Source organism: Crotalus tigris, unplaced genomic scaffold (genome assembly GCF_016545835.1).
Source record: "Crotalus tigris isolate CLP2741 ecotype Arizona unplaced genomic scaffold, ASM1654583v1 scf7180000017576.4783729, whole genome shotgun sequence".
NCBI classification, from domain to species: Eukaryota; Metazoa; Chordata; class Lepidosauria; order Squamata; family Viperidae; genus Crotalus; species Crotalus tigris.
In genome coordinates this window covers 3,319,376-3,339,847 of record NW_024096487.1, presented here as the reverse complement: position 1 = coordinate 3,339,847, position 20,472 = coordinate 3,319,376, and the positions used below count along the sequence as shown (strand labels likewise).

Genomic DNA, 20,472 nt, shown 5'->3' with positions numbered 1-20,472 from the left:
GATATGTGATACCCTCACCTAATGACAGCATGGTCTTCACCTAACAACCGGAATTGGGACTATGGGAACTACTCCCATTTAAGGGTGAGGTAATATGATGTTTCATCTAATGACTGCTTCACTTAACAATGAAAATTCCAGTCCCAATTAATGTTATTAAGTGAGGACCATCTCTATTGAGGTCAAACAGGCCTTTGGACACAAGCAGAATTGGGGAGTTATGAGCAAAAAACAAGTGCATCTCACTATGCATTTCATCCCTATAGTGATATTGATAGATTATACCGGTTATGCACAAATGGAGGCAGAGGTTTAGTTCAAGTCAAACCAACTGTCAAAGAAGAAAAAAAAACAAAACACATTGACTGATTATGTAAAGACAGCCAGGAACAGGCATTGATACAAGTTAAAAAATTGGGATTTACTGAATATACGAGAAACAAAACATGAATATCAAAATTATTATATTTAAATTTATTTAAATTTGAATCTGTGTATACCAGTCACACAATTAGTTTTAATACTTTTTTCAGGTCTCAAATGTTAATTATTGGGCTATATTTATTGTTTTAAAGTTTTATATGAGCTATCCAGATTTGTCCAATGATATAAAATAAACAATTTGTCTTAGAGCTTGATTGTTATGGGTCTAGCTTCCAATGTATCTCTCCAAAGGAAAATGATCTTGAATTTAAGATGATCTTGTTCTCAAAATGAAAATGAGAACAGTTTGTCTGCCTGTATTATTATATTGTTAACCAATATAATTCTATATTAAAATAAATTTGCCAGGAAAAAAAACCCTATTCTCACTCAGTTAAATATATTAATATTCATATTGTACACTTGCCTAAATCCTTGCAACATGTCAATCAAATTTGCAAGAAAGCCCCAGCAAGCAGATCATCATCATCATCATCATCTGCTGAAATGTGATTCTGTTGCAAGCTGTATCCAACCCAAAAGGTGAAGCTCTCCAAGGCAGACAGACTGAAAGGAGATGCAGCCATGAAAGGGAAGTGTGGATGAAGTGCAGAAAAGGAGAAGCACCAAATGGGATGGAATGAAAAAAAAATCACTGGTCCTGTTATACATGTGAAAAGCACAAAGTCAACAGGATGCAAAATAAATTCAAAAAAAGGCAAAGGGCCTTCAATCCAAAATCAATAGAATTAGGAAGGAACCTCAAGAAGCTTCAGGATCCAAACCTAACTTTTTCAACAATTTAGACGCAAGTGTTACCAAACCTAAGTCATCAGGGATGGGGACATAACAAAAGAACTCTCGATTATCCTCTTTGGGCATTTAATGGGAAATCTTAAACACCAGGAGAATATTCTACATGGAAAACTCATTAAATCTGACAATGTATAAGCACTATGTGCTTAGAGCTCAGAGCATTGTTAGAGACCCCACACACCTACTTTACGATCTGTTTCTGTTGCTCCCCAAAGTATTTCTAGCAGGGCTACCCAATTCTGTAATAGCTTTGTTCCCCAAGCCAGAGGTCCCCAATCTTTTGGGCACCAGGGACAGGTTCTGTGGTGAAAGGTTTTTCCGCGATCTGGAGAATGTGTGGTTTTGTGTGCTGCCTGCATCCTATGGATGGGGCCTTGCTTGTTTGTGCAGACCGGTTGCTGCCATGCCACAGACCGGTGGGGTTGGGGACCCCTGCCTTATGCCATCCATCTGGTAAACTAGCAAGATTCGTTTTTCTTGCCACGCACAAGTATACATAATCTGAACTAGACTGTGTTGTTTCTCTGTGTCATATATGTTGGTATATACATAATTCTATATTTATTTATTTATTGTCATATTTACGCAGTGTATATTGGAGGTGGTGACCTTTTGAGAGCTGTATGCAACAAAATTTCATTTTAATGTATGCCAATTAGTGTACATTCAAAGTGACAATAAAGTTATTATTCTATTCTATTCTATTCTATTCTATTCTATTCTATTCTATTCTATTCTATTCTATTCTATTCCATTCTATTGTTTTCCAATAACATCTGCTGTACTCCAGAACTACTCTTCCCTGCAATCCTCTACTTTTTGGCCAAGCAAAAATCTATAACTTATATGTTAAGCTAAGCAATGGGGAAAGGTTGGCATTTGTGTTCCTAAATTCAGTAAATGATGTATATGAACTGAACAGGGAAAAATGTGCAACAATGTATAATAGTACTGATGTGCTTCTATACAACTACCCTCATGACCTAAGTTTAGTTACCTTTGTTAAACCCTTAATATTTAACAAGATTTCAGAATATTTTGAAAATCTTTCATCTTCTGCTAGCGTTTTTTTTAAAGAAAAATTGAAGATAAATCTACTTGGATTTAGTCCTCATTCATTTGTATGGCATTGTGCAGATTAGTACAAAGAGAGATGCAGTTTAAAGAACTATATGGTTTAATGTTAACATAAAGCATTAGATATTAATGTTGTACCATATCTCATATATTAACAATCCATATGTAGCTATAGTAACTCACCAGATGTTCTATTGTATTAGCTAGTTTGAAAATGAATGAATAAACACCAAATTAAACATCACTGGTATAAACTATGACTATAGATGAATTTTTAACATTTTTTTCTTACCAAATCTGTCCTGAATTGCTTAACTTTTTTATTTAAATCTGTGTACCAGCAATGGCATATAAGAAATAAAAATTAACTTTTAATAGTTTATGTTGCAGAATTGCTAATGTATCACAATAAGTTTTACAAAGGTTGTTTGATTAAACCTAATCTATAGTGTGTCAGTTAATTTTCTTGGCTATTTAGATTACTAACAGTTTAAGACCACTTATTAAGCTTTTATGTTGCTTGGTGAGATTATTAAAATAGATGATCAGAGACCAGATTATTCTTTTTAAAAAATGAGAGCATAAAAACCTAATATATACTGAGAGTTTGAAATAGACTGCATGTTAATTGCCAAATTTTAATGGGTATTAAGCTTTTTCTATGTTCTCACTCATTACTATGAGATATACATAAGAGTGTCCCAATGGCAAGTACGCTAAAACTTAAGTTCAGTCCAAGACAATTTATCAAACTTACAGTAGGCAGTCTTTAGATGCTTCCAATATTGCCTACCAAATTATACAGATGATCACAATTTTGGCAGTTAACAAAATCACTTAATCAAAACAGCCCAAACATACACTGAAAATTATTCCATCCCATAGAAAAAAAAATATTGTATTCCGGTTCACCTTTGAATTATATACTGTATACTATAGAATAAATGACTGAATTTGTACTTTATGATCAAATCATGGCTTAATTCACACTCATTTTTTTCTTAGATGGTCATTTCATGTCATTATCCAAGTCTATGGTCTTAGGGCTTAATGTACATCCAAACAGGTACTATATTGAGTACATTTCTTTTTTTTTACTATTCTGACATTCATATTATAGTAATACGTTGCATTCACTTACCTAGAAAGCAGTTCATGACCATTTCAATGAATTAACTGTATATTACTGACAAATACATGATCTTTCTTCTATATTGAGTTAGGGGACTAACTATATAGAATAAAAGTTTAACAAAAATGTATTTTCCCTAATCCATCTATTTATCTACTCTTTGGAAAAGATTATTGATGGAATGTCTGAATGCATTGATTATAAACAGAATCTTCAGAATCCTTGGGTATGATAGGAATGCAAAGATTTTAATCAGAACCCAAAGAATCCAGCAGAGAATTTTAACATTTAACAGAACTAGGAAGTGGGGAACGAAGACATACACAATGATTAGTAAACTGAATGTAACTCCATGAATTTGGAAAAGGATTTAGAGAGGTTGGAAGAAACAAGGAGAGGCAAAAGCAAATATCGCATTAAGTATTCTTTTCCAAGTATGAAGATGCATTACAAACAAAATGGCTTGACAAAGGCAAAGACACAAAGATACACATACTTTTCGCATGGTAAAGAACTAGAGCAGAGGACAGAATCATTAAACTACTTATTGAATGATATTTGCATTACCCAGATGACTGTCAAGTAAGATGGTTACTATTTTAATTCTAAAATAATCTTAACACTTATAAACAATCATTGTTGAAGTCAAAATTCCAGAGCTAAAAATAGTGGAGCCAGTTGAATTGGTATAGCGGTTAAGGCACTGGGCTAGAGGAGTCTCTCTGTTCAGAGTGAATAGTGATGGGAAGAATGAAACATCAAGGGATAAAAACAGCATTTATTTCTTCTGGGTTCTTTAGAAAAAAACCCCAACATTCAGTTACCAAACTATCAAAGGGTTATCATAAAGAGCAAAAGATACAGAAAATTGTAACAAGATTAATATGCCGAAATGCTACTGATGAACCCAAAGGATATATTTGTTATTCTAATGTTCGTACAAATTAAAAATTTGAGAATTTTGATCTGGACTTCAGCTGAAATGATATATAATCATTAGTGGTTTTATTCTATTTATTGTGTTGTGGATTTGATTCTGGATTGTGTTGTTTTGCTTATGGAAAGTTGTTTTTTTAAATCTAACTGGAGCTAGATCAGAAATTTTGGGAGCACAATAAAAAAGGAAGTGTACACTGTAAATGCAAACAATGTGCTGCACATATGAAAAGGACATTAGTATGGGAAATTATAAGCAAAATGTTCAAAAAGAAGACAAATATTCTACAACCAGTCACTTCATCTATAATTGTTTACTGTTCTGGTTACCTTGTTTGAACTGGAGATCTGAAAAGGAAAAAAAATCTAGTCGATTCCTATAATTTGTAAATAAGAAAATCTATAATTTGTGAAATAAACCACATAAGTATTTGTAGGATTTTTTTTTAAAGACATCTTTTTCATTTGTACGTTTGCACTTGCCTTTCTGATGGTCTTTCATCTACTGTATTTCAATTGCAATAGGGATATAAAGCACTTGGTTGAGCCTTAGGAAGGAAAGCAATGATTCTGTTGTACAATATCTAAAGATTCCTTCCTCTTAGGAGACCAAGCAAGAAAAAATTCTAATCCAGGAAAAGGTGTGTAAATTGTTGAGGGATGTTTTTAGAGGTGAAAAATTCACCCTTCTAACTTTATCCCTGGTCAGAACACCTCTTTTATCAAGAATCCCTTCATATATTTTAGAATTTCTCTGTGCAATAGTGACCCCTGCACATTCAATTTAGAGTAAGTTCCAATGAAAACACACAGAAGATTCAATGCGTCCTTTGCAATGTCCTTTTTTTTGTACAGATTTTTTCTTTTTTGTTGTTGTTAGGGTTGAAAGTATGCTTCTGTATTGTTTCATTTTGTTTTTGTTTTGTATTACTTTTTATGATAAAACAATAAATATTTTTTAAAAATCAATATGTTGATTTGAAAATCAAAGAATGTTCAACACAACTGTAAATTACGAGGTGTGTAGATGTGAACAAAGCTTTATTTCCTCTTCTTATATCCAATATAGCATCATGACACAAACACAACAGTATATCCATCAGATATGCAGAACAGTACAGTAAGAGATGGAACAGTTTTTAAATTACATTACAAGTAAATACTGTAATGTATGCAGAATAATACAGTAAGAGATAACAGGATTCTGGAATGTATTTTAGACTGAATAATGCCTGCTTGTCAACATGGACAAACTTTTCTTGTAAATTAGTTCATAACACACATAGGATTATAACCCTCTCCCCAATATACTATTTAAAACATTCCTAAACTTGGCAGTTAAGGGGTCCAATCTGATGTGTAACTTAGGAGGCTTCTGTCTTAAAGATTGAATTTCTTAAGATATCTGAATTAACAAATTGACCATGATGCAAATATGTATTCATTGCCACACATCATAATGGTAACCACTAGAGGCTAATTTATATATATCCCTGTTATGCTGCATGAACTTAGCAGGACAATCCATTGTATTGCATACAAGAGTTTTCTGGCAATTCTGGCAGATGCCTTGTCAGGAAATACTAGGACAAAATTTGCTTTGTTCGGTATGCCAAATCCTGAGAACTACTATTCCTCCCCGCGGGCTATCGCATAGCCTGAACCCAGCATTGTATCAGACCTCGTCTATATTTATTTATATATATAGCCTTATTAGCACTCCCACGCAAACATGAGTAACTGCAGCTTTCCTTGAGAGTCACCGTGAACTAGATGAACGGGGAATTACTTCTAGGAGTTATCTTTTTTGCTGAAATGCCAGTCGTTTGATCCTTCACGCCGTGCACGTCAGCGCAAGTTCAAAATCAAAACGGGAGGTAGAAAAGGCAAATAAACCGGAATTCCCGATTCCCAAAGCCGGCAGGTAAAGGCCGAAAACAAACAGGGATCGCCTTTCTGGAAAGTGAGCGCCGTTAGACTTACTTCCAAGTAAAGGCGCACGGAACAAAGCTGCACCCCTTTCCGAGAAAGCCTGGACGCGCCAAGCTGTCACCAAGGCTTAAGTTTGGGGGATATAGCAGAAAAATCAAAATATTGGATTTCGATATATATTAATAATATATATATTAATATATATATTAAATAGGGACAGGTTGCCGGTGCGCTCCCATTTGCTGCGGACGCCGCGCTATTTCTGGGTCAGATCCTTTCTCTGCTGCCGCGGGAGAAACCCGAGAATGGCGGGGAGAAAAACGGGGGCGTGGGGCTTCCTGGCGAAGGAGCCAGTGGAAAAACAGAGGGGCCAAGGCGGAGCATTTGGGGAGGGGGACTCCCTCGCCGCCGAGGCTGGGCCTGGAAGCCGCCCGCCCGCCAGCCCCGCCGCTTCCCCTCCTCCTCCGGGTTCGGGGGGTCCCCGGGCTCAGCCCCCGAACGCCCCTCTCTTCCGTTCGCCATGTCATTTCCTGTGCTAATAAGATGGTGGTCACGGCCGGGAGGGAGGGAGCCGCCTCAGCTGCCGCCTCCTCCTCTGCCACCGCGCCCGGCCCGGCCCCGGGACCCGTCCTCGCCTGGGACTAGCGAGCCAGGCTGGACTGCCCGGGCCGGCGCCGCAGGGGGAGGAGGGGGAGGAAGAGGAGGAAGGCGACGACGGGGGTGGCAGAGCGGGTGGTCGCCAGGAAAGCTGGGCTGCCCCCGGACGACGAGCCAGGGCCCCGCAGTGCCGAGGTGAGTCAGCCCTTCGGTAGCCAAGGTGGCGACGAAAATGGCTGCGGAGCGCAGACGGGGTGGGGGGGGGCGGAGTTGAAGGCAGCTGGGGAAGCGCTGGCTCGGGGTCTGGGGGCCGCTGCGGGCGGAGGGACCGTTTGCTACGGAAGGGCTTGCTCTGCAGTCCTCGCCCAGCAGCGGCGGCGGAGGGCGCGGCCAGGCAGGTAAGTAGCCGCCTCGATTTCGCTCTTTCCTTGTGGGGCGAGCGCTCAGCTCGGCGCAGCCCAGCCCCTTCCTCCCCTCCTGCCGTTGCTGCCACCGTCTCCTCTGCTCCTCTCCTGCCTCTCCTCTCCCCTCTTTCCCTGTTACACTACATCCGGTGAGTGACGCGAACGCGCTCCAATAGGAGGCCGAGGAAGCCAGAGAGCGCTCCCAGAGGGAACGTGTGGGCGGGGTCCCGAAGCAACTGGGTGACTTTGGCAGCGCCGCGGGAGGAGGAGGAGGTGGCCGAAGTCGAAGGTTGGGCTCATTTGCTCTACTTCCTTTGGAGTAAATGTCCCACTCAGAGAAGTTAGCTGCTGCCTAAAGTGATTTTAGACTCCAAGCAAAAAAGTGGATTTCGGCTTCCATGCAAAAAGGGTCAAGGACTGTGCAGTAGTCATTCCTATAGGCCGTTGGCTCGGCGATGAGGCAGATGTGGTTTGGACTAAAAAAAAATATGATTTGCGTGGGCAAAAATCTCTGCTACCGTTTCGGAATGTCGTATAATCCACGAGACGGGCAAATGCCGTGTTGGCGAATTTCAGGAATGGAAAATAAAACTGCCAGTATCAGAAATATTGTGCATCGTTCAGGTCACCGCTGGAGAAGATGTGTGATGACAAAGCGATCGAAATCAACAAAATGAACAAAGACAGAAAGGATACCATACTCAGAAAAAACGATAACTTGGGGCTTGGTTTAGTTTGAGGGAAGTGTGATTGTACAAAGCTATGCATTATGTAGAAACCATACGTTCTCCACTTACATTAAAACCTTGCATCCAGAAAAGTTAAATGGCCAGAGAGTAATGACTGTTAAAAGAAGAGCTTGAGGTTAAACTTGGTCATTTAGATACAGTAAGAGCTACAAATGGGTTTTAAAAAGGAGGATTCAATTAATCAATGGAAGATAAAGCTACCTATGCCTCCTGGTTATGATGGTGAATTAGCCTTTTTTTTCCAGAAAGACAAACTAGAGAGTGAATAATATCTTCTTTTTTGCTTACAGACTTATGTTAACCACTTTGGGAATGACTATGGACCAGATGGATCTCTTGTCTGATCTAATGTAGATCTGTTTATGTTATTTTTTCTTGCTGTCTTTTTAAAAGCCAATCAGCCATTTCTATGGCCTGAACATTATTATTAATGAACTCCTTATTAGTAAATAAATTACTATATTATTTAGACGATCCATTTTATTCATTATAAATATAACCTTGAAGGAGTAGACTACCCTGATGCTACAATATTTATGTTTTTATTTCAAGGTTCAGTCAGTCCTGTATATTGCATGTTATGAATTGTGTATTAAAATTATATATGAATGGGCTATTAAATAAAAGCCATATTAATTAAGATCAAGTCTGCATAGTACTGAAACTGATGCAGGTAGTTTCATCAAGAAGAGAGCTATCCCTAGGTCAGTGTTTCTCAACCTTGACAATTTTAAGGCATGTGGACTTCAACTCCCAGAATTCCACAGCCAGCAATGCTGGCTGTGGAATTCTGGGAGTTGAAGTCCACATGCCTTAAAATTGTCAAGGTTGAGAAACACTGCCCTAGGTAGACATAAAGAGGCTGTCTTACAGTTTCAGTAACTGCATTGAGAGCCAGAATATTTTTCCCCTGATTTTTTTTTTAAATATTCCCTCCTATTTAAATCAGTAAGAGGAAATTCCAGTACCAGCATGAAGTTAACATAGTTGCTCTTGTTGCCAGAACATTCAATTTTGGAATTTACTATCGATGGGAACATTTTGAAGCATTTCAAGCTAGTGGAATTAGGTGACAGCAGTACTTTTAAAAATCCTTAAGTTATTTTTTTTAAAGTTTATTTTTAAGTTGCCTTCAATCAAAGAAGTGAAACCTGACTAATGTACTCTAAACCTCATGAACCACTACTACCTTATTTTTATTAGTCATTAAGAGAAGGGTCATGCCTAGATTTTGCAACTCCTATAATTTTATGAATTCAGGAAAATGAAGGCTAATGTATCTAGAGATTCCCAGGTAGAGAAAAGCCATGTACCAAATATATTATTTTTCCATAAACCCCACAGTGTCCTATGTCTCCTAAGTGTTGTTGAGTACATTTCACAGCAATTTAGATCAGGGAGGTCCTCTAAAAAAATAGTAGCATTTTTATTACTTTAAGAAGCTTTTCAAGCCTGGGAGTATTAGAATATGTAATTGAAAGAGACTTTATTAAAATATTCTGCATGCATTGTATGTGTAGTCCAAGTCTCCATAAACTATTTTTTCTTATATTTTTTTCTTCTCCTATACCAGTGGTTCTCAACCTGTGGGTCGGGACCCCATTTGGGGTCGAATGACCATTTCACAGGGGTCGCCAAACAAGGCTGTCCGCCATTTTTTCCCTCTTTTCTTTGGCCATGCCCCTGGTACCCGGTGATGTATAAGTGATTGGGGGTCACCACAACATGGGGAATTGTATTATGGGGTCGCGGCATTAGAAAGGTTGAGAACTACTGTCCTATACTGATACCATATTTCTGAACACCATTTAGCACTAAGTAAATCTTGGGTTTCTTTCTCAGAATGTTTAAGGTACATCCTGGAATTCAGAGGACAGCTGCTAGTTCTAATAGGAAATATTTGAATATCTTGGGGTATTTGTGTGGGGGCAATGCCAATGCATGGAGGGATAAACATAACATCTAACAGGATTTCATATTATAGCCCCTGCTCTCTTGTTAACTTCTTGTGGAGGGCAGATAAGAAAGTCACACTGATGAGTTAATGATCTTTAGGCAAACATTACAGTTATTTTAATTTTCATCAATCTGGTTTATAAACTAAATTTAGAATTGAGACTGCCTCTCAGAGCTATCAGAGTTTTCAGATTAGGGATTTAATAAAGCAGTGGTTCTCAACCTGTGGGTCGGGACCCCATTTGGGGTCGAACGATCATTTCACGGGGGTCGCCAAACGCAGTCCGCCATTTTTTCCCCTTTTCCTTAGCTGTGCTACTCCCTTTTATTCTATTGGCTTTTGAAAGCCAATAGAAAAGACTCTCTTGAATAGACTCTAATTCTATTGGCTTTCAAAAGCCAATAGGAATTGTCCAGGCTGTCTCTGCTCTGCTGAGCCCGCCAAAAGTCCCATTCTGCAAACGGTGCTGCACCAGTTGAGTAGTCTTCGACTTACGACCGGTTGAGTAGTCCTCGACTTACGACCGGATGGGGGTCGCGGCATTAAAAAGGTTGAGAACCACTGTAATAAAGAGTTGCACCAACTCTCATTTCGTTTAGTCTTTTTGTTCCTTGGATACTTGATCATGGGGCATTAGCAAGGGCAGGACATTGTGGTTTTTTACAGAATGGTAAAGTTCTTTGGTATATGGCCTTTCCCATCCTGGATATCTTCCGCTATATTGGACTTCATTTTCCAGATTCATAAAATGATACTCCAAGTTGTAACTGAAAACAGTTACTGTGTTCATGCAACCCTCATAACATGTTAGTGAATTAATTCACTTTTTAAGATATCTTTCACAACACTACAGGTCAAACAGAATAACCCTAGTCAGTGTTAAGATTATTTCACTGACGTGCTGAATGAATGTATTCAGCTAGAGAGCATCAGGTTGGGACACACTAGAATGAAATGATGTAAAACAGGCTTAATGCAGCATTTTAGATTCAAAGGCTAAAAGGGTGTTTTGAAATGCATGAACTAGTCCCTTCACTGCAGTTCATTAAAGCAACAGAATCCTAGAAGATGTATTTTAGGTTTAAGACATTATTACGTAATGCACTACTAGCAGGCACTATTTTAATATAAGAAAAATAAAACTATATTCTATTTTTGCTTTTGTCTTCCAATATAATGAAAAATATAGTCATTTTTCTAGTATTGGATGTAGTTAATTTTCTATTCTTCTTCCCCACATCTTATCAGTGACATCTTTAATATATAAAGACATCTTAAAAGTTTGGGGAAGATTATACAGACTGCATAATCTGTGGTTTCCAAGAGCTGTCCTTGCAATGCCCAAGTAATTGTCAAATTGTAATTATTGTGTCAGTAAAACACATTTTTTAAAATTTTGACTAACTTTGATATTTGGGTTCTGATCCCATGTATTATGGATTCCTACATAAGGCTTGGTGCAGTCCTTGATAGAGAAAGGTTTCCATGCCTCTCTTGTATAAAAATGTATGACAAAATTTGGCAAAGTAAAAACTAGAGAAGACTCTTGTCTGTTAATAGTTCTTCAAAAGAATGTTTAAGAGTCCCCAAAGTAGTCTATACAGTAAGAATATTGAAGAGAGGGATAGTAATAGCATTTAAGACTTATATCCTGCTTCACAGTGCTTTACAGCCCTCTAAGTGGTTTACAGAGTCAGCATATTGCCCGCAACAATCTGGGTCCTCATTTTACTGACCTTGGAAAGATGGAAGGCTGAGTCAACCTTGAGTCGGTGAGACTCGAACTGCCAAACTGCTGGCAGCCAGGATGCAGCAGCACTTCTTTGTGTAGAAGTGGCAGGACTGGAAATTGTCAGGAATTTTAACAAGCATTGTCTTCTAATTCCATGGACAGTAAATACATATGGGAAGTACAATGTTTCCAAAGCAACTGGCAAGTGTAGTATTTGAATCCTTGTCTTTTTTCTTACCTTATTTCAGGCTCTTTAACTGTGATTAATATTAGGAAAGTACAGTATACCCACAAGTGGCTGTTTTGCTAATATTTTCTGGGATATGATGAAGCTTCTATAAATATGATCACAAAACACGAGAAAGGATCTTGGCACTGTACATAGTGCTTATTTGCAGTCAACTTTGCTTTTTATCCCTGATATGCTCTGTGCTATGAATCCTTTGCATACCTTCTTAGGAGATAGTGTCAGTCACTATCTCCCTGGAAATGTAATCCAATTATTGGATATTATCTTCACTAGATAAATTACAGCATATCTTTTGATACTCTGATTTTATTTTTCCTTTATAGAGTGTTCAGCATGCTGGGCATTTGTCTACAAAATATTTACACTATTATTTTTTTTATAAATAGATGGGAAACTAAAAATAAAATAAAATAATAAACATGCATGTATACTCTGTACTAAATACTGTAGCAAAGTTGGAAAATTTACTTTAAAGTTTTGCAACAAGTAAAAATAACCACAAATAAAGATATGACCAAAATTAATGCAGTATTATAATAGACTTTTTATTCTATTATCTTTAATAATTATTCAAGTTACAATTTGTAATTCTCGGATGCACCAAACCTAAAGAAATAGGATTTTTGAAAGTGTAAAACCAGCATCTTCTATTAACATCTTGAAATAATTTCTTACAAATTCTTAACTGGGTTGCCCAGTTAAGTGAGCAAGAAGCTTAGAAGAGAATTTGCCCCTACATTTAAAACTACTGTCTCTCATGCTTACTCTCATGAGTAAGCACTGTTATCTAAGGTTGGAGAGCACTAAACTCTCAGATGGATGTATTGTTTTATCAAGGATTGCCATGTGTCTTAACTATTTAGCCACAACCTTTGGACCTCTAAAGGTGAGAGAGGGAATTGACAGACTGCAAAAATTAGTTAACCAATCTTTAATAACAAGAGATATTCCACTCTGCTTGAGAACTGAAAAAGACCTCTTTGGATCCTGACAGGTTGGATCATTATTCTTGTATCTAATCTGCTTTTTCCTGGGTAAAACCATAAAGTGCATGGTGGTATCATAATTCCCGAGAAAAAGATTATCTGGATTTACTTCAATCAGGATTCAAACCTTGGGTCAGTACCAAAATGGCCATGGCCACTTTGTTTGATAGATGTGTACAAAGAATTAGATATTAGATGTGAATGCACCCATGTTAGTTTTACTGAAACTTCCAATATGATTGATCAGATAGGTCAGGAGAAGCATCACTTTAAGAGGTTCAAATAGTTATCTGTTAGCAGCCCTGATCGGTATCATTTGGTGTAACTAATCCTATCCTGTTTAATATTTATATAAAGAATTTAAAGATGTTATCATGGAATATAATATGGAGTGTCGTCTGTATGCAGATGATGCACAGCTGTAAATCTCAATCCAGCTACAGCTAATATGTCTATAGTTGTGTTATCTGATTTGAATGAGATTTAATAAGCCAAAATGAAATGGGATTGTGAAAGAACTACTCTTGAAAAATAGTAAGGCTGATCCAGACCTCAGTATTTATTTAGATTTAAGAATGGTCCTCAACAAGGCTTTGCTATTTGATGCATAGATATGAGTTTGGCACCAAAAACATTCTTTCAACTTTGACTGATTGTAACCATTTCTGAATAGCCTAATGATGTTCCCAGAGTGATCCATTTTCTTGTTATTATAAATTATGGTACCGTGTTTCTCCAAAAGTAAGCCCTACCTCAAAAATAAGCCCTAGTTTTGGCGCATGCCTAAAAATCAAGGTAGGGTGGGGATGGGGGGGTGGAACTGCCCCAAGCAGTTGGAGGGCCAGTAACTCTGAATCTGACCGATCACTATTAAGAGCCTATCTTAGGACTTATTTAGTGGCGATAAGGGCGGCAAAGCATGTTCACTTTTCCGCACTTATTGCATCCGCAGAATCTCGCCCGGCCGCCTTGTTTAGGGTGACCCGCTCCCTTCTTAAAGTGGAGGAGGTGGAGGAACCCTTGCAGGGGAGAGCTGAGGAGTTTGTTCAGTTTCTTTCGGACAAAATCGCTCAGATTCAGAGAGACCTGGACTCCGACTGGGCAGTGCCAGCCGAGTTGCCAGGGGCTGGTCTTAGTCATGTTATCTGGAGCGAGTTTGAGCCTGTGACCCCTGATGAAGTGGACAAGGCCGTGAGGGCAATGAATGCCGCCACCTGTTTATTGGACCCGTGCCCCTCCTGGCTGGTTTCTGCCAGTAGGGAGGTGACACGAGGCTGGCTCCAGGCAATAATCAATGCTTCCTTGATGGAGAGGTCTTTCCCGCAACCTTTAAAGGAAGCGGTGGTGAGGCCCCTCCTCAAGAAACCTTCCCTGGACCCAGCTGTTTTGAAGAACTTTCGTCCCGTCTCCAACCTCCCCTTTGTGGGGAAGGTTGTAGAGAAGATGGTGGCATCTCAACTCTTGCGATCCTTGGATGAAACCAATTATCTGGACCCTTTTCAATCTGGTTTCAGGCCCGGCTACAGCACTGAGACTGCTTTGGTCGCACTGACCGATGACCTCTGGCGAGCCTGGGATAGGGGTTATTTCTCTATCCTGGTGCTTCTTGACCTCTCAGCGGCTTTCGATACCATCGACCATGGTATCCTTCTGCGTTGTCTCGGAGAGGTGGGGGTGGGCGGCACCGTATTGCGGTGGTTCTCCTCCTACCTCGCAGTCGGTGTTGGCGGGCGGACAGAGATCGACCCCTAGGCGCCTCGATCATGGGGTGCCTCAGGGCTCGGTCCTGTCCCCCCTCCTTTTTAACATCTACATGAAACCGCTGGGTGAGATCATTCGGCGACACGGGGTGAGGTATCATCAGTACGCGGATGATACCCAATTATATATCTCCACCCCGTGTCCTTTCAGTGAAGCAGTCGACGTGATGGGCCGGTGCCTGGAAGATGTGAGGGTCTGGATGGGGGTGAACAGGCTTAGACTCAACCCTGACAAGACTGAGTGGCTCTGGGTCTTGCCTCCCAAAGGCCAACTGGATGGTCCATCTTTAGTCCTAGGGGGGGCAAATTTACCTCCCTCAGTGCAGGCATGCAACTTGGGTGTCCTCCTGGACTCACAGGTAAATCTGGAACAACATCTATCGGCTGTGGCCAGGGGGACCTTTGCACAGGTTCGCCTAGTGCACCAGTTGCAGCCTTATTTGGACCGGGAGGCTTTACTCACAGTCACTCATGCCCTTGTCACCTCAAGACTGGATTAGTGTAACGCGCTCTACATGGGGCTACCCTTGAAGAGCGTTCGGAGGCTGCAGTTGGTTCAGAACAAGCCGCGAGAGCTATTGTGGGCACGCCAAGGTACGCCCACGTGTCCCTATCCTCCGCGAGCTGCACTGGCTTCCTGTGGGTCTCCGGACGCAATTCAAGGTGTTGGTTATCACCTTTAAAGCCCTTCATGGCATAGGCCAGGTTACTTACAGGACCGCATTCTGCCGGACAGCTCCCAGAGACCGGTGAGGTCCCATAGATTGGGCCTCCTTCAGGTCCTGTCGGCCAGACAATGTCGGCTGGCGGGCCCTCGGGGAAGGGCCTTTTCTGTGGTGGCTCCGACCTGGTGGAATCAACTTCCCCCTGAGGTTCGAACGACTCCCACCCTGCCGGCCTTTAAGAAGGCCGTTAAAACTCTCCTGTTCCGGCAGGCCTGGGGCTGATGTCCCCGGGGGGCCGGGATATGATCGGACTCGCGGTTTTACTGTTTTATTTTATTGTTTTATCATTGTTTTAACTTTGTATGCCGCCCTGAGTCCTTTGGGATTGGGCGGCATATAAATATTTGAAAATAAATAAATAAATAAATAAGCACTCTGCACCTGCTTATTGTTGTAACTAGGCCTCCCATCAATCAACACTTTCCTCACCTCGCCAGCCCACTTCTTCTGCGACGCCTCCTGGTCTGCATTTTGCCATCAGAGACCTTCTGGAAAGGCCTTTGCAGCTGAGAACCAAGCTACGGATTGAATCTGTAGCTCGGTTCTCGGCTGCAGAGGCCTTTCCAGAAGGCCTCTGATGTCAAAATGCAGGAGCTCCATTCTCAGCTGAAGAGGCATTTCTTTTGGTTGCAGAAGAAGTGGGCTGGCTGGACGGGGCTGTCGGTGCCACCGCAGCGAGGTGTAACCATGGAAAAGGCAAAAAAATAAATAAGACTGGATTTTATTTTGGGGAAAACACGGTAATAGTCTCTATATGGAACTGCTTTATAGGTAATTTTGAAGTTACAATTTGGTCTAAAATATTGCATTTGGATCTTGACTGACTCTAAAGGACAGCATATTTTTTAATTGCACTGGTTATTAGTTGGTTTCCAGATTTAATTTTGTATTTTCCAGGGCCTAGTTTTATATGTTAAATGCCTAAATGGGTTAGGACCAAAGTACATGAAAAACTCTAATTTATGTGAATATTATATGCCCAGTTTGTAAGGCAGCTAGAAAGTTTTTTCTTCAAGTTGTGTTCCCTATCATTAATGAAGCTGGTCTACTGTCCACACAGAATGGGCTCTTTTTCACGGGCCAGTTACATTTTAATAGAGTTCAGCTCAATCTGAAGTTTGTTCTTCTTGCTCTCTTTCAGGTGTAAACTGGAAAGTTGAACTTTTTTCTCCTTTGGCTTTTGTTTTATTTAGTTGTGCAATTAATTGATTCACTAACCTTCTGATTGATATTTTGGCTGTATGTAGTATATTTTTAATTATATACTATAAATATAGATAGCATTCTAAATTCTGGTTTCAGTTATTAATTCTGTATGTGTTTTAGTCAAAAAGCAGAATTAAAACACTTTAATTAATGAATTACTCTACCAAGATAAAATACTCTTTTCAAATCCAGTCATAACATTTCTTACTTTCTAACCTCTTTTTTTCTCAGTTTCTGATAGTTACCAAAGTTACAGTACTATGAAAACTTAACAGAAAACCTTTTTTTTTTAATCATTTAGAACTTTAGGGCCATGAGTGAGTAAATGAGAGAAGGAGCTTATAGTAGCAATATTCCAATCATCAAATCCTTTGTTTTTACCAGCTTTTTCTATATTGAAATGTGCATAATATATCTAGCTTTGTGTACTCTTTGGGGAAATTTAGAATGATGAATGTTGACATTTAGCATGCCTGGTGGAATTAGCAAAAGATTAGTGAACAGGCCAGGAATTACAAAGACTGATTTCAGTGCAAAGCAATAGGATTAGAATTCATGAAGATAAAATATTTTTCTGAGATTGTGGAAGGACTACAATTTCTTATCGAACTGTATGTGTTAATTACAAAGCAGGAGAATGTCTCTATCAAACACAGCTGCTGTTTTCTTTATAGATAATCCACATTATCTTTCACTTCTTTTTAAAGTATTTCTTCCCCTCTTCCTCTCTACAACTCTCTCTCTCTCTCTCTGTGTCTCTCATTGTCTTCCTCCCCCCCTTCTCTCTGTCTGTCTCTCATGCAGGCACATGATGAAGTCTGATGAAGTAAACTCTGAATTGTGAAAGCTTGCACTGTTTGTTTTAATTATCAAAAGGCTCTTCATTATTATTAATAGACATGATACTCTCAGTAGACATTCAAAACAATTTTATTGAATATTTATTTTTACTATTAAAGCATAAACTAATACATGCAACAATGGCAATTAAAACAAAATTGGATCAAAGTAAAAAAAAAAAGAATAGTTCACATAATATGGTTTTTTACTTTGATGGAATGTAGTTCAGAGTTGCTGGAGGGAGGGGCTCTTTCCCAGAGAGTAAATGAAACGGTGGATCTTTGAAGGTTGGTCAGCGGAAAGAGAGTTAAAAGAGCTCCTCCCTAGCAGTTGATAGAGTATAGGCAGATAATTGCCTTAGCCTGGCAAGATTTCTATTTGTAGGTGAACAACAATAAAGAACTATTCAGAAGTAACCTACCTGTTGTTCTTGGTTCTTTGCGACTGACATTTACAGCATTATGAAATTAACGTTTTAAATATGAACCGGGAAGGAACATAGCTGTTGATATATAAATTAGTGATTCATAACTCAACCCCAGGCTTAACAGCTAATGTAATACTTGTAGTCCTCAATATACAACCACAATTGGGACTGTAACTTCTGTTGCTAAGCGTTGGGGTCGCTAAATGAGTTACACCCAATTTTACAACATTTTTGACATGGTCATTAAGCAAATCACTGCAAGTATTACTTGAATCAAAGGGTTGTTAAGCAAATCCAGTTCCTTCATTGACTTTGTTCTGGGAAGCTGCCAAGGGAAGGTTGTAAATGGAGATCACATGACCCCTGGATGCTGCAACCATTGTAACTATAAGCCAATTGCCAAGTGCCCAATTTTTGATCATGTGACTGCGGTGACGCAGACTCTTTATTATGGCAAACCTACAAAGTAGAATCACTGTGGTACCTGTGATCCCATCATTGGGTGGGAATGATGATCAAGGTGGATGAAACCAGAATTTTCTTCCCTTGATTTTTTGGGGAGAGGTAGGACAGTACGTTTGGGAGTTTACATTACATGTCTTTCTCTTAATCCCTTCTCAGATAGAAGTAACATATCAGACAGTTTGAACTAGCTGGTCAGATATGATTTCTGGGGAACAAAAATGGGGTGTTGACTATCCCTGAGCATGAATAAACAAAAAAGGCATAAAGATTTTGGGAAAAGAGAAAAAGGCAGCCTTGAGATTAAGGCTAAGGAGCTTCAAGGCTAAGTTGGGTTGTTGTATTCTAAGAGCCTCTGCAAATGTCTTTGACTTAAAAGAGTTACTAAAATGTTTGTTTAGGGTGCTTTTTAAAGGGTGCAATAAATATATTGACCTGAAAGTAAAATTAAGTCTTTAAGAAGCTTGATGTTGCTTCACAAAAAAGTCCGTAATGGAAACAAGACATCCCCCTCCCCCCAAATTAAAGATGAGGACTCATCATAATTCAGGGTGATCTTCCTTTCTGCTGTAGTGCAGTTTTTTAAAATTGTACTGCGTTCAGTGTTATGTTCCTAAGGAATTCAAACCCAATCTTCTCTTGCTGTATATGGAAGAGAAGCAGCCCTAAAAATAAATAGGAATCCAATGGATAATTCTGATTTTATTTTTCATTTATGTTTTATTTTTTTGCAGATTGAATACTATGGAAATATTTAGACTAGAGAAGATAAGTTAAAAGTGTCCCAACCATGTAGACATATTTGCAAATCCTGAAAACTGTCAGTTGTATAATGGAAGTGTTAAAAGCTTATAAGAAATCAGACATCAGGAGCTGTAGTGGCTCCTATGCTGCTAAAGATAATATAAAAAAATTTACCAAAAATTCGATATGAAACCTGAATAAAATAGCAAAACTGAGCAGGGAATTTGTGTTCATTCTTGATTTTTTTTGATGCAGGTACCATTATTGGGAGAGAAATGTTTTTAAAAGACAAAGGAACAGATTTTATGAATGCTAATATCTAATGCCATATCAGCTGGAGAATCAATTTCTTTCAGGATCTGTTTAGGAAAAACATTGCTTTGAAATGCAAATTTATATTTTTACCTTTACTTTTTTTAATAGAACATGACTGAAAAACTAAAGGATTGCTTGGGAGAAATGGTAACAATCAAGACAGAACCATGTTCTCCGTGCCAGGAAGAAGAATATGGACAGTTTGGGTAAGAACCTTTGGGTTTCTGATTTGCACTATCAATATAAGAATCCCGTGCAAACTGCAGAGACAAATAAGGATGATAAGTGCATTGTAATGTTACAGTGTAAATATTAACCTTTCATATTTGTGTCCCAGCTTCAGTCATAAGTAGTTCCCAACACTGGACACAAGAGTGTAAGTCACATCATGGCATTTATTTGTTGGATTTTTACATACCACCTTTATTTTTCGTCTAATCAAGGCAAAATATACATTATGATTCTGCCTTTTACTTTCCACCAAAATAGGAACCCTGTCCCTGTAAAAGCATTTTGGAAATTATGTTCAAGCTCTTTATTAATATTTATTATAAGATTGTCAGTGATTTGAAAACATCTTTTTCTTTTCCTATATCCCTGTGGCTTGGTCAACATCTGGTACTAAAGCTATTTATTTCTTTCCAATCTGATATAGCAACTTGGGTTAAGGGGAACAATATATCTTCTTGTACAGAGAAAGAATAGAACACCTGTTCATAGCAGACTGTGTGGAAAATGTGACTGGGATAAATACCTCTTTATATTTCTGAAGGAGAGGGATTCAGCATAGGGCAGAGTTGAGAAGAAGGCCTGATGTTGAATGGCTAATGGCTTGGTTCATAGTTCAGTACTAAATCATGGTGTTTGGTGAAGTCTGTCTATTGTTAAATGATTATAATTAATATGGCATCAAAGCCTTCTTCTGAGATAGTCTTCTTCCCTTTCCTTTATTGTCTCTATATATCCCACACTATGAGAAATTGCCCACCCATGCTGTAAGGA

General features: G+C 39.0%; 1 protein-coding gene across 5 annotated transcripts in view; it reads left to right on the top strand.

Annotated features, from left to right (window-relative positions):
• The first annotated feature begins 4,707 nt into the window (after nucleotides 1-4,707).
• Nucleotides 4,708-20,472, top strand: part of PRDM11 (PR/SET domain 11) — a 58,496-nt gene continuing 42,731 nt past the window's right edge. The window contains exons 1-2 of one of the 5 annotated variants that reach the window (XM_039358941.1): nucleotides 4,708-7,108; nucleotides 19,579-19,676. In XM_039358941.1, the coding sequence (XP_039214875.1) occupies nucleotides 19,664-19,676 (13 nt within the window). In that variant the 5' untranslated portion in view covers nucleotides 4,708-7,108; nucleotides 19,579-19,663. The other 4 variants (XM_039358921.1, XM_039358959.1, XM_039358950.1 and 1 more) reach the window with 4 other exon arrangements.